This window comes from Alosa alosa, chromosome 20 (genome assembly GCF_017589495.1).
Source record: "Alosa alosa isolate M-15738 ecotype Scorff River chromosome 20, AALO_Geno_1.1, whole genome shotgun sequence".
Taxonomy (NCBI): domain Eukaryota; kingdom Metazoa; phylum Chordata; class Actinopteri; order Clupeiformes; family Clupeidae; genus Alosa; species Alosa alosa.
This window is the reverse complement of record NC_063208.1, coordinates 10,633,608-10,648,193: the sequence shown is the minus strand read 5'-3', so window position 1 is coordinate 10,648,193 and position 14,586 is coordinate 10,633,608. Positions and strand designations below refer to the sequence as shown.

Sequence of the window (14,586 nt, the reverse complement as noted above, 5' to 3'; positions counted from 1 at the left end):
AGAAGAATTCTGATCAGCAAGTATTACTTTTTTGGCAAATACAACATTGCAGTCTACTGTCCCAGGAGAAAAACATTAAAGTTTGAAAACTAAAATTAGAATAGCTTGTTTTCATTTGAACTCTACAAAGACCATGCTAATGAAGATGAGACCTTGTAGATAGTTGTAGATGTAGTTGTAGATGCTGGAGCAATCCCAGGAATAATGATTTATGGGCCCTAATTGAAATGATGGTCAAAGAGCAAAGTCTGTCAATAAGGAAAGTGTCCTGTGCATGAACTAAAGATGTCAGCGTGGCTTGTTGGAACATTGAGCTTACCCACCGATGATGTCTTGCCCATGGTACAAAATCAGAAAATATGTTTTCTTGGTTTTTGAATTAACTTCCGTTAGACTTTAGAGTTTGCGCTTTGCTCATCATTTAATTTAGGGCGTAATATGTGCAAACTAATGTCATAAAATCTATCTTATATGATGTAAATGTTAATAAGAAATAAATAGTAGTTATGATCAAAATTGTAAATTCATGTACATTAATAGCCCATTTAAAATCTGTGAATTCAATGAGACAGGATGTCATAGGACAGAGAATGGATTGTTTAACACCATCAGTCACATCCTAAGGTTGGTGTGACCACTAATGACACCCAAACCAGATTAAACATCAGGAGTCAGATTCAAATAGAACTAAGTTATGGGTGTAACCTTTGATCTATAATTATTTTAGACCAGATATTCCACAGCCTCACTGGTTGGTTGCAACTGCCACTTTTTTGGACTGTCCTTGGTCCTGTAGGTGTTGTTTTCCTTCGGAAAACAAAGTCCAGTTCTCTTCAAACTGTTTTAGGCTGATTTAATTGTAGCTGTCAACCTAAGGTTGAATGATACATTAAAACAAGAGAAATTAATGCAAATTGAACCACAAAACCCCTCAACCTTCATCAGCTACAGTATCGTCCAAAAAACTTCTTTTCAGAACCAGAATTAACTGTGATCATTCTTATACTCGGTAGACTGAACATATAGTTTACTCAGTGAACTGGTACTTTGCAACAAAATTAAACAAGGTGTTTAAATAATTAAATAAAGATAGAGAAAATAACATAAACTGTAGACAAAAATTGCTACTAGAATAGTGTTTATGGAATGAACTGTGATTTTGACACAGAATCTCCTTTTTTTTTTAAATATGGTACACTTTAATTCATTTATCCATTTCTTCATACTTTATTTCTTTTAATGGTTTTATTTGTTATTTTAATGTTGGTTATTATGTCACCTTATGTTGTTTATACCTGCTTGTGCTGCTTGAGAAGCTGCTTTGAGAGTATTTCAATAGTGAAAGGCACTATACAAATAAACTTGCCTTGACTTCTATTGTATGACATCATTCTGAAAAACTGAAAGCTTATGACAATTCTGATGCAATTCAATTAAACATTTACCAATATTTACTAAGCCGGTCTAATGGGAAATGTCCGAGACTTCATTTTCCAACTCTCATAAAGTTGGTGTGGCATTATTTTAAGGTAAAATATCTGCATTGTGTTGCATTAATACTGGTATAATCTGTCACAGTTAGCATGTCATGTAAAGGTTGTCAGCTGCAGTAATTTCTGCAGTTTAAACATTTGTACTGTCCACAGAGGCTGGCAGTAGACATATACTCACTGCCTGCTGGTATTCTGTTTGTTAAGGTAAGTGCAATCAAAATACAGGGAAATGGAACAAGTTATTGTAATGCCCTGAGTTGTATCATGCTATATTGACCATAGCCAAGTGCAAGATATTCCACTGGAAAGTATCACAGCTGTGTAATACTTAAGCAACTCCATTTGTCATCCCAAAATGAGGCTAGAACTGCTTGTGCCACTATTCCACAATAACGTTACAAGAACTCTTTAACAAACATCTTTTTATTTTAACACTGTACATCACAGAAAGGACTTTCACTTGAAATGACACAGAATCAGAAACATAATAATCATTCCATTGTATTCAGCAAGTGTGCCTCAAAGAGGTGCACCAAAAAGATGAAATGATAAAAGGAACTCTGGCTCTCTTAAGCAACTCATGAAGATCTCTGCTATCCCCCCCATCAGAAATGAGGCCCGAATAAAGACCACTGAGAATGTGCATGTTCATTTGTAGATGTTAAAGGCACCTGGTTTTAGAACAGCAGTGCATCAGAATAACTTGTACTTGTGTGCCTACATCTAGCCTCTATCAGAACTAGTTGCACAATGAGGAGGTTCTCTTGGCCTTTTTTCGGACACTGTCGGTATGACAAAGAGCATGTGGCATGACGCTAAATGTGTGGCGTGTGGGTTTGTGTGAATGAATGGTGGTATGTGTGGCCAGTGGGAGTGTGTGCATGGCTTTCTGTGTGAATGGGATTCAGTATAAGAGTGTGCTGGTAGACAGTGTGTGTTTTAATTCCACTAAATAAATATTATTTATCTTCAGAATCCAGGAACTCGTTTAGGAACTTCAACAGTTTCATCAGAATCCAGGAACTCGTCTAGGAACTCCAACACTTCCCCCTGAGACAGAAAATATACACATACCTTTGGATTTCATGCTTAGCATTAATGGTAAGCAATTAACTTGCATGCTAGGTAGACAGCTAGAAATAAACAGATACTGGAACATCGGCATACTCTCAAGCCATGAATTTGACAATTACCGCCCTTATAGGCATGTAGTGTGCAGAAAGAGTTTTTGTGAAATTGTCCTAAGCTACAGCCACAGCTTAGGCCAACCTCCCTCTACTGGCCAAATACTGGAAATGCAGCCATACCATTCCAATAACCTGACTCTCGCCAGATGAATTTCGTTCCGCCTAGCTCCACTTACATCCATCTGGGATCGGTTCCGTTGAGAGTGATTTCGGCACCAGATTTTATGGTAGAGCCAATCAGGATGCGGAGCGGGAGTTTTATAGATGTGACGTAGCGTAGAAGCGCCAATGGATTGATCCCAGATGGATGAGTGGAGCTAGGTGGAACGAAATTCATCTGGCGAGAGTCAGGTTATCATTCCAATTCTCAGAAACAGAAAATTATACAAATGCCTTTGTGATATTTAGATTACAGTATATCTGCTCACAGTATATAAACTATGAATTCTGTGAGCAGTTAGTTTGATCATGTGTGTATTAATTTGCTCTCATATATTTTCGGAATATGGTAATTTGAGGAAAAAAACGACCAAAATATTGAACTATTGAACTATTGCAGGATACCAAAGCACTGATTATTAGATCAATGCAGTATACTCTTTTGCCCACTATAAGCATTGCCCGTAGTGGGGGTAGAGATGTCACTGACCTCATCATCGTCCAGTAGTTTTTGACGAGAGAACTCTAACAGCTGTCTTTGCATGGTGGTCTGATTATATATTCGCACTGCCTCCTGTATATAACACATAAAACACATACATTTTTGTTAGTTTACATTCATTAGACTTTTAATGCAAAAAAAACTTACAGTGGGCACAACATGAAATACAGACATCATACACATGTTGCCCTCATGAAGAATCTATCCCCCAGTAGGGTCATGTAGCCTGGGGTGAGGCATCTTACCGCTCTTGGCTGGAAGTCATCATCACCGAGTCCCCATTTGTCTCGATGGTACTGATAGTAGATCACATTATTCTTCATCACCTCGTCCTCAGGGTCAAATAACAGATAGCTCACGGCACAAGGCACTGCATTTTTTAGATCATCCACTGACCACACAAACACACAAACATTGGGATAAGCAAACATGGCAGAGATTGTATACATGCACAATCAATTTAACAGTGGCATTTATTCTCCACTACTAAAACTAAAAGGAGATCATTTTGTTTAGCATATGTTTGGCTGACAACAAAATGAGATGTCTTTGATCAAATGTCACTCAGTGGTTTAGCCAGTTGACTGATTGATTGATTGATTGATTGATTGATTTACCTATCTACTTAGAAAACATCTTGTTCATATTGGATCTTGATATTTTGTATGACCGTGCTAGTCATTTTTACCTAGCTTAATAGTAAATTATTCACAATTACACACCAAGACACTATCATTGTGCACATAACCATATTGTAAACTGAATTCGCACCACACCATAAGCGCATAAATGACAGCATTCATTTGACTTACACTTGTAGTAGGCAAACTGCAGGTAATGGTACATTGTCGCCACATATTTGTCAACAACATAACCTCCAACCACTGGATTCAATTCAGCTTCACAGCGCACCTTCCTTTCCAGAACCTCTGAGTAATGAGCTGGCAGATCAAGAGAAAAGTTAGAAGACAGATATTGTCAACATTACAGCTCTTTCCCCCAATGAACATCATTAAAAACAGTACAATATTCCAGTATGAAATTCCCTTTTTTAAAAAAATAATAACCTATCTAAAGGTGTGGCCCATGCTCATTGAATAAATGAGTGAGTAAGAGTTGAAGTTGATTGCTCCAATTGCTCTGCAAGCTTGCTAAGGCTTGCAAGTCATTAGTAACTTTATCATAAGAGTACCTGCAAATGTATCAATATGGTTCAAAAATACTTGAGAACTTCTATTCACTTTTGTTCCTTGTATGCTGAAGCAAGAAAGTAAGCCTGTGTGACAATCTATTAACCTTTGGACAATACTACTGTGTGTCCAACAGACTACTCTGACTACACTGGCTGTCTGTACAGTCTGTGTTTAACTTCGTCATCAGGCACGAAAACACTGCTGCCTTGGAGCTAAAGAAGTGAACTTTGTAGGTGCATCTGAGATACAGCGAAAGCTGAATATTTTCATAATAGAGTTCAGAAATGCCATCAGGGAAGAGCAAACAGGAAGTGAAACTGCACAACCCTGAAATCCCATCAACATCAATGGAACATTTACACGTATACAGTGCAATTGTATTAGCATACAAGGACAAGTGTAGTAGCCTATAACAGATAGCAACACTGAAGACATTCACCTGCAATGGAAGGGAAGAAGTCCTTGAAGTCTTTAATTTCTCTGGAACCCTCCGAGGCTGCCAGGCACTCATCATACACCTTCACGTAGTCCCTAAGAGCCAGCTCCATGTCAGATATGGACGTGCGGAAGTTATCCCCGTTGAACGCCCGCACTGCACGCACAAACAAGGTCTACAAAAGATGTCAAGCAACACACACAAACATCGAATGAATGCATCAAATGAATTAGGCAAATCCAAAACAATTTCCTAACCCAAAGGAGATTATAAGCAACTGCTGCAAAATCCTGCAGTTTAACCGCTTCGTTCTCAAGACCAATTTCAGTTTGTGCCTGAAATTGCACAGCGTCTGCTTCAGAGGCCACTGTTCCCACCTAGTTTGGCCTATAATCAAATGCTTGACCTCTTTGGAAAGCTTAGACATTGTGGTTTCTTGGAAAACAATCAGAAGAACTGTGTGATGTACTGACAGATTTACAGAGGCTAGAATATTGTTTTTTCTTTCTGCCGGATAACAAGCATCTCTGAACTGGCCACACTTCAGCCCTCTTGGTCACTTGATATGACTTAGAAACACAACTGAGCCCTTGCACCAGGTCTTGTGAAGCTGTGTTCAAAAGTAGATCAATATAGAATGAACATATAAGTACTAGACCATTATTTGCCAAGGTATGCTCATGTGTTTTGTAAAATGCCCTATAGAAACTCCCCATAGGACTTTTGGTTATCCAAAATGCATACTGTCAATCAATCAGTTGCTTACTGTCTATGAACCCCTATGTGTTTGGTCTCAAATGAAAGGTAACACTTTGAAATGTCATGCTTGCATTTGAATTGTACCTCAGGGGTTCTAATATGGAATGACTACACTAAATATGAAATAATGACACAAAAATATAAATCTTTGGAATTTCTATTTCAGTTCAATTGGTGTGTATAAGATGGACTATACATCTGCACAACTAATATTGGATAAAATAATATGATTGTTCAATTTCTGTGGATTCCCGTGAATATTTCGAGACCCAATATGATATATCTAGCATATTGCTAAAGTGACAGACACCTGCGCTTAACCAGTAATGCTCATCTGAAGATTCGGTTCACACTGAAGATTTTTAAGCCCCCTCTCAGTAAACCAGCAAACTACATATACAATGACAAATTACAAAACTGTATCATGTAGCCTATACTTGAATTTCCCCTGGGGATCAATAAAGTATCTATCTATCTATCTATATGATGCTGCTGTGATTTACAGCATCTGTGAAGATCATGAAGTCTACTGTACACAGCTGTTATGTGCAACCTATCCCTGGAAATAACTGTTTATCTCCCAAATTCGCAAAAACACGTGGTAAAGATAGAGGAATGCATGAATAGGCATAAAGACTTGATACGGTTAAAAGATAAGCGGTTGAGACATTGCAATTGAATACAGAACTAAAATCTGTCCATTTCCTTAAACCTGAACACATGGACACTATCCTATGTTCAAAAACGCATCTTGTGCATTTGTCTTGTCAACACCTGAAATTCGTACATGAGTAACAAAAATGTAATAAGTAATATTCACCTCGTAAGACTTGCTCTCCAGGTCTTTCAGGTGATCCTCAGAACCAGGCAAGCTCTTGTAGTAGGCCATATTCCTCTTCATCATCTCGTCGTCGGGATGTTTCAGCAGGAATGTATGAGCCGCGGACACGGCCTTTGCAACGTTATCACTCTACACGAGCAATTAATCACAACACACACAGACACAGACACTTGCCATTATTGAAAACACTTCTTCTTTGGAGCATGCTGCGCAATAACCGGTCAAGAAAATAACACTACAATGTATCTCCATACTTACTTTGAAGTAGGCGAACTGGAGGTATTTGTATGGTTCACGTCTCTCGAACTCCTCCACAGTTTCACGGCTTGGGAGAGTCTGTCGGAATGCGGGTAACCCCTGTTTGCACCGCTTCAGGCACTGTGCGCGCTTCATAACGTTACCAAACGCGTGAAGCTCTGGGAAGTCGGCGAAGCGCTGCTCCTGATCGATGCGCACGGAGCTGCAATTTAGGTTGCAGAAGGCCTCGCTGTCCCGCAACAGCCGATAGAGGCGCAGACTCACCTCCAAAAACTCCACGGTCTCCTTCCACTTTTCTCCACTGTATTGATCCAGCGCGTGCCGATACGCGGAGTCCAGTGGCATTAACTCGTGTCGAGGAAAACTTCGGAAGCTATATTTTTCATATTGCGCACTGACGAGCAGGCCTATTGAGTAAAACACAAGACCGAACAAAGAAATATGCATCCTCGACAATCGTGGCACCATGGTAATCTCCACAGAGAGCTCCAGATTTTTCTGTGGTTGTGTGTGAGTTAGTTTAGCCCCGCCTGCAAACTTTCCACGTCTCCAGGGGCGCGGCCCAGCTGGATGGCCACAGCAACGCAAATGCTTTTGGATGGGACAGCCTTATATGTATTTGTTTTTTTTCTTAATGACAAATCAGCTTATATTAATATATATATTAATATCACCTGTTGCTATTATGCGTGTAAATGTTTTGTCCTCTGTCCAAAGATTACTTCCTGTTTTTTTCCTTTTTATTTTTTTCCTTGCAGGCCTATAATAAGTATACGTCTAAGGGGGACGTCGCATCAGTTGGCTACCCTCCTCCTACGCCACGTGGAACGCCTTCCATTTGGCTACCCTTTTCCGGATAGCGGAAAAACCCCATTAACCCCGCCTTTCCAAATACATTTCTGAGCAGCCTATAGTGAGCAGAGTTAACTTTTGGAGTCAATCTAAGAAGAAGAAGCCGCGAAGGGTGGTCTGTGCAGTCTTGCAGGCGAAGTTCCACGTCTACAGGTTTGATTTGCGCCTCTGGGCATAGCTTACGACGTGGTTACTACGAAAACGGCAGAGACAGAGGAAGAAAAAAGTTGAGTAGGTAGGCCATACTGCAGGAAATCTCTGCAAGGCGGAGATCAGGCGGCGCCGGCTATCCATCCCACCTCATTTGGATCTGGAAGATGATAACGCTTACGCACAATATGATTTTATTACCGTTTCTCGTAGCTTTTGTTTCGTGTAATGCCCCGCCGGTACCAACCGATGACATAATCATTGAAAAAACCTTTAGTCCAGAGCAATGTCTGCGCGCAGTTAAGAATGGAGATTATGTTAGGTACCATTATAACGGCATGTTCCCAGACGGGAAGAAGTTCGACTCCAGGTGAGAAAATGTCTTTCTCAGTCACTCTCTTAAAATCTCTCTCTCTTTCCCAAAACCTCTGCCCCATTTATTGGGTGGCCACGCAAGTACAATGTGGAATTAATTTAGTCAATCTCTGCTCTAATACTGCATCTGTGACTTTTACATTCAATCAGTTGAACCATTCGGGACATCTGTGATGCTCGGTTTCAGCCTATCAGTCTATATTGCAAATGATGGTTGATGATGCATGTACCATTAATGGAACGTTTGGTCTGATTTACAATGTTGACTGTTATTTCTGTGTCTCTTATGTATATGTGGCAGTTATGATCGTGGCTCCACCTATAATGTTTTTGTGGGTCGGAAGCAACTTATCGCAGGGATGGATAAGGCTCTGCTGGGAATGTGTGTGAATGAACGACGACTTGTGAAAATACCCCCACATTTAGCCTACGGCAAAGATGGTTACGGTAAGTGCCATTTGTGTGTCGCAGTGTAGCCTATCATGAGCATGTTTTTGTGACTGTTTCTCTTTCAACTCATTCATGCATGATGTGCCTGGCAGCTGAGGAGTTGCACGCAAACGGAATTTCATCAACTTTCAGTGCGTGTGTAGACTTGCATACTGTAACCAAAGATGGCCAAGATAGCGGCCCATGGATAGGAAAATACATCTGACTGACACACAAAACGTCCAACCATTGAATGTTAACAATGGGACAGGCAGAAGCAACAGAACGTGGTTGGATGTTCCCTATGCCTCAGAGGACCCGTGGCACTTTGTGGGTGGGACTTCTGATGTCCGACCAGCTTTGACGAAGCTCCTGACGAGGAGCTGCTCATAAAATAGGAATAAAATAAAATAAAAAATTCTGAATTGAAACAAGAACACACTCACAGAGAAGTATTTTTGAATGATGTAGGCTAGTCGTAGCTGCCAAGTGGCTGTGCTGTAAGAAGTTATTTTCCTAGTTCAGTTGACAAAATGCAGGTTTTTACAGTTTAATGGTAGGCTATGTGAAAACAGTTGATTCGTTACTAAGTTATTCATAACTTTCCAAAACTCACTGTGACGGTATAGGGCTGATAAATTCACCTGTTGAGTAGTAGTTCTGGCTATTCACTGTGTAGTTTTGTGCTCCAGAAGTGAAAGTGTACAATTTCAGATATACACACAGGAGAGGTGTTAAATTCCTTTTGCTATAGGTAGATGATTTCCCACAGTGGCCAATCAACAACCAAGCCTATTCAAGACATGATTTGGGACACAAAAACAATGCACAATTAGATGGTGACAAATCACAAATACGCCACATGTTGTACCTGGGATCCATAAAGGCCCTCCCTCATGGTACAATATGCACTACCAGTAACCTGAATGCCCAAAGAACCAAATCAGCAAAAATAATATTACCAACAAAGCATCTTACATGCAATAAGTAGGCTTCTTACAGGTGCTTACACAATTATAAACAGTTTTTTAGGGTGTCTCCAAATCTTCATAATGCAAGCCAGGTCTGTTGGCTTGTTGGATCATTATTGTTCTTAGACAAAAGTCTGTAATGCCTTTGTTAAAGTGAAACTCAAAATCAGTCTAAAAATGTTGCAGCCAGTGTTTTTGGATCATGTTGACCTACTTGGAAAAAACATTACTCCTTACTCAGAGAGGCTGAATAAGATTCAAACAACCTTCATAAATGTGTAATAAATATTAAATAAATGTCTTCCGGTACAGGTGATATCATCCCCCCAAATTCGGTGCTGCACTTTGACGTGCTATTGCTAGACATCTGGAACTCCGAAGATCAGGTGCAGAGTAATACCTACCACACGCCAGAGCACTGTGGCCGCAAGGTGCAGGTGTCCGATTATGTACGGTATCACTACAACGGAACTCTTCTGGATGGAACTTTGTTTGATTCGAGGTGACTACATGGAATCACTACGTGGAATAAAGTTGTTATTATAGGATGTTTTTTGTTGATCTTTCCAACTTGATTTTGACACCTCCACTTGTAAATCGTCTTACAGTCACACACGCATGCGTACATATGACACGTATGTTGGCATTGGTTGGCTGATCGCTGGGATGGACCAGGGCCTTCTGGGAATGTGTGTGGGCGAGAGACGCATCATCACCATGCCCCCATCACTTGGCTATGGGGAGAATGGAGATGGTATGCACTAGGATTTTTGAATATTATAGGCCAATGACTACCCTTTATTACGGAGCCCCTAAGGGTACATGAGCAAAAAAAAAGTTTAGTTTCATGTGCTCACGTGAAACTTTCATGTGCTCACGTGAAACTTTCATGTGTGCTCATGAGAGTTTCATGTGAGCGCATGAAAGTTTCATGTGTGCACGCAAAACCTTTTCACATGAAACTTTCATGTGTGCACGTGAAACTGTCATGTGCGCACATGAAAGTTTCACGTGCGCACATGAAACTTTCGTGAGCGCACATGAAAATTTCAAGTGAGCACATGAAACTAAACTTTAGATTTTATTTTACTTATGTCCCCCTAGGGGCTCCGTACTTTATTCCCTCAGTTTGTGAGTACTATACTTGAGTGCTGGCTTTTGTATTAATTTTATGCATATTATAATCTTTCATGCATCTTTCATATTAACATCTTTCTGTGGATTTTGGAGAGTTTGTTAGGGTTTTCTGTAAAGTGCTATAATTGGTTTTACTACATTGTAAAACAGTGCTATGGACCCTTTCAAGAGAGTTCCATTATCAGCATCATAGTTGGCCCCACAAGGCTTCCGTTTTAACATTCCATATGTTATCTTAATGCAGAGGAAGTAGATTGGGGCCCAAATAGAACGTTCAAGCATTGTTTTTGTTTTTATTGTTGAAAGGGTCCATACAGAGAGGCAGAAGTTGAGAAGCGATAAACAAGTAGACTGTAGTCTTGTATAGCTCAGATATCAAGACTTGGATTCCCAGGACCTAAATGCAATTCAAGAAACCCTTGACCAGCTGAAACAAGTTTGCTAACTTTGTCTCTGTCTCTTTAAACCATTGTAGGTAGTGATATTCCTCCTCAGGCTTCACTAGTGTTTGATGTGGTGCTCTTGGATCTTCACAACCCAAAGGATGAAATTGCCGTCGAGGTTCAACATCTCCCAGACCCTTGTCCTCGAAAGAGTGCTGTTGGTGACTTCATGAGGTACCATTACAATGGATCCCTGCTAGATGGAACCTTTTTCGACTCAAGGTAATTTGTTCAACTTTCAACCCCCTGTTGCACGTCACATTTTAATTTGCTAGCTGCTCCTCCCTCTTGGCCCCCCAAAATGCCGGATCATGTGAACAGACACAGCAGGCCGACAAATATTTACCTCGTTTTTAGACACACAATGTGGCAAAAAAACGTCTCCCCTTCCCGCAAATTTTGCGTGATCTCAGTGTAAAAGGGGCTTCTGATAGCACAGAATTATGGTTTTCAAGTGTTTTTATATTAGATACTGTATCTCAGCTATCCATCTTTTACATTTGTCTTTGTGTTGTAGTTATTCAAGGAATCACACTTACGACACATATATTGGGAAGGGCTATGTGATTGTTGGAATGGACCAAGGACTGCTTGGTCTTTGTATTGGAGAGAGGAGAAGAATCACCATCCCACCTCATCTTGCTTATGGAGAGGAGGGGACAGGTATGAATTAGCCAGAGAGAGAGAAAGAGAGAGAACAAAATAGTGTGTGTGTGTGTTTGTCCGTGTGTGAGTGTGTATGTGTGTGTCTATGTAGATATGTGTGTGTAACAGAATATCTGGTTACTGGTGAGGTTATTCTGTCCAACCTCATCTCAACTATTTTTCCTCTCAGGCACAAAGATTCCAGGCTCAGCAGTTCTGGTGTTTGATGTTCATGTGATCGATTTCCACAACCCATCTGACTCAGTAGAGATAACCAGCACCAAGCCTGAATCCTGCTCACCTCTATCTAAAAATGGAGACTATGTCAAATATCACTACAATGCCAGTTTACTGGATGGCACAGACATAGACTCTACGTAAGTTGCAGAAGAAACACACACACACACACACACCGCTAAAAATGGATATTATGTCAAATGCCACCACAATGGCATTTTACTGGATAGCACAGACATAATGTTACAACGAAACACACACAGAGCAAAGTAGAACGTGTCCATGTAGGTCTTATGGTTCTCGTCTGTAACTTTAGTATTGCATTTAGCAATAACTAGCTTTCCATCTTCACCATTGATTTATATGTGATGTTATCTTCATGTGTAGTCACAACTATGGGAAGACATATAATGTGGTTCTGGGAGCTGGCCAGGTGGTCATTGGCATGGAGCAAGGCCTGATGGGAATGTGCGTGGGAGAGAAGCGACGCCTCGTCATCCCTCCACATCTAGGCTATGGAGAGAGGGGAGTGGGTAAGACTCACATGTACACATGTAAACACACACACACACACACACTGGCCTACAAACAGGAATGAGTGGCTAGACCCAGACTTCTCCTTCATCAGAACTCATCTGATAGAACTCATCCACCCCCAGAGCTTGCATGCATCAAGAACAGAGGCATTCTTTGTAGAAATGAAAAATGCTACTTTCTATCATAGATGGTTGCTATCCTTGACCCTGATCCAAACTCCAAAAACTTAAACAAATTGTTAAATCTCATTTCACTATAATGGATGACTGGTACGTGACCAGGGAACAATAGATATTGTCCAAGCTTCATATCAGGACTTTGATCATCAATGTTTATCAACAATAGTTAGCTGTTTGATATTCCTAACTTATTTCCTACCCCCTTTAATATCAATCACATTTCCAATAATTTCAACCATACATTGATAGAAAGCACCTTGATATCCTTCTATAACACTATATGTGTGTGTGTGTGTGTGTCTGTGTTTGTAGAAGGAGAAGTTCCTGGCAGTGCAGTACTTGTGTTTGATGTCGAGTTGATTGAGATGGAGGAGGGCCTTCCTGAAGGCTACATGTATGTATGGAATGATGATGTCTCTCCAGACCTCTTTGTGGAGATGGACAAAAACAAGGATGGCAAAGTCGAAGCAAGTGAGGTACGTAATCTCTCCTAAAACCCATCCGATGTTTGAATTGTACCTGTAATTAAGAGTGCATACTTGCCTACTTGTTTCTAAATTTCTAACTCACTTACCTGTCTGTGTGTGTATGTGTGTGTGTGTGTGTGTGTGTGTGTGTGTGTGTGTGTGTGTGTGTGTGTGTAGTTCTCAGACTACATTATTAAACAGGTGAATGAAGGTCGTGGTCGCCTGGCTCCTGGCTTTGATCCTAACCGTCTCATCGAGAACATGTTCAATAATCAGGACCGCAACAAAGATGGACACATCACTGAGGCAGAATTCAAACTGAAGGCAGATGAAACCACTCATGATGAACTTTGAGAGGGGTCTTAGGAGGGTCCAGTGATTTCAGGGGGTTTATGAACAGATGTCTGTGGTTATGTGTCAGGGTGTAAGAGGTAACAGCTGTGTGTTTATGTGTATGTGTGTATCTATGTGTGTGTGTGTGTGTGTGTGTGTGTGTGTGTGTGTGTGTGTGTGTGTGTGTGTGTGTGTGTGTGTGTGTGTGTGTGTGTGTGCGTGCATGCGTGTAGCAGTGCAGAGAGTGTGTGGTGCCGTTATGTGTTTGCTGTTAGAATGCTCTTTTATAAAAAATAAATTCAAAACCCTCTAACCCATAAAGGGTACTGGTGTGTTTGTGTGTCCTTTTGTTATGTGTAAGTACTGTATGTGGTTCCATTTAAGCACAATATGACATGATCTGAACTTGCTGTAATTCCAAGGGATACCTAGGGAATCCTCTGATATGTGAGCTTCAGAGTTGCCTATTCGGTTAATGGAATAATATTCCCAAAGAACACAGTGAAAGGTGTGAGTTTTTGAATATTCTAACATAAGATTCTTTTCCGCAACAATTGAAGGTGTCATGCACTATGAAGCGGTGTTTTCAGCAGTGTCTTGAAAGAGGTGATGCTGGTGCAGTTATGGAGATGGTGTGGGAGACTGCTCCAGTCTGGGATCCATGGCACTGAACAATTTGTCACCAGTGAAGGCTAATCTGATTTGGGGGACAAACCAATGATCCTGTGTCAGAGGCTCTGAGATGGCAGGTGGGAATGTAGGGCTGAAGGAGTTCTGGGTGTTCAGGTCTCTAAAGGTAGTTAGGAGTTTGTATTGGATACACAAGGAGATGGGTGACCAGTGGAGTTAATAGAAGATTGGGGGGACTGTAGAGGCTGAGTTTTGAATGTACTGAAGTGTGATTATTTTTGTAATGGTGGCGAATAGGGAGTTACAGTAGTCAAGATGGGAGGTGGTGATTGTACCAGTATACATGAGAACACAAGACTGTGTTGCCATGGAT

At 40.7% G+C, this 14,586-nt stretch overlaps 2 protein-coding genes across 2 annotated transcripts; one reads left to right on the top strand and one right to left on the bottom strand.

Moving 5' to 3' along the window:
* Positions 1-1,906: 1,906 nt before the first annotated feature.
* Positions 1,907-7,358, bottom strand: LOC125285430 (cartilage associated protein). The gene is made up of 7 exons (XM_048229877.1): positions 6,829-7,358; positions 6,550-6,699; positions 4,974-5,145; positions 4,154-4,282; positions 3,587-3,732; positions 3,330-3,413; positions 1,907-2,543 (listed from the first exon to the last, which is right to left on the bottom strand). The coding sequence occupies exons 1-7, from the start codon at positions 7,294-7,296 to the stop codon at positions 2,463-2,465; spliced, it is 1,230 nt and encodes a 409-aa protein (XP_048085834.1). The 5' UTR covers positions 7,297-7,358; the 3' UTR covers positions 1,907-2,462.
* A 283-nt stretch (positions 7,359-7,641) lies between these two features.
* On the top strand, positions 7,642-13,909 carry fkbp9 (FKBP prolyl isomerase 9). Its single transcript, XM_048229874.1, has 10 exons — positions 7,642-8,200; positions 8,507-8,652; positions 9,918-10,107; positions 10,214-10,359; positions 11,218-11,407; positions 11,703-11,848; positions 12,021-12,207; positions 12,455-12,600; positions 13,096-13,259; positions 13,428-13,909. The coding sequence occupies exons 1-10, from the start codon at positions 7,998-8,000 to the stop codon at positions 13,602-13,604; spliced, it is 1,695 nt and encodes a 564-aa protein (XP_048085831.1). The 5' UTR covers positions 7,642-7,997; the 3' UTR covers positions 13,605-13,909.
* The last annotated feature ends 677 nt before the right edge of the window (positions 13,910-14,586 follow it).

Excerpts from the sequence above, each read along its gene's own strand:
- LOC125285430 (XM_048229877.1), bottom strand. The coding sequence starts at position 7,296 with ATGGTGCCACGATTGTCGAGGATGCATATTTCTTTGTTCGGTCTTGTG. Across the intron at positions 6,700-6,828 it reads TCCAGTTCGCCTACTTCAAA|AGTGATAACGTTGCAAAGGC; the intron begins GTAAGTATGGAG and ends TTGCTCGTGTAG. Across the intron at positions 5,146-6,549 it reads TGGAGAGCAAGTCTTACGAG|ACCTTGTTTGTGCGTGCAGT; the intron begins GTGAATATTACT and ends CATCTTTTGTAG.
- fkbp9 (XM_048229874.1), top strand. The coding sequence starts at position 7,998 with ATGATAACGCTTACGCACAATATGATTTTATTACCGTTTCTCGTAGCT. Across the intron at positions 8,653-9,917 it reads CTACGGCAAAGATGGTTACG|GTGATATCATCCCCCCAAAT; the intron begins GTAAGTGCCATT and ends CTTCCGGTACAG. Across the intron at positions 11,849-12,020 it reads TTATGGAGAGGAGGGGACAG|GCACAAAGATTCCAGGCTCA; the intron begins GTATGAATTAGC and ends TTTTCCTCTCAG.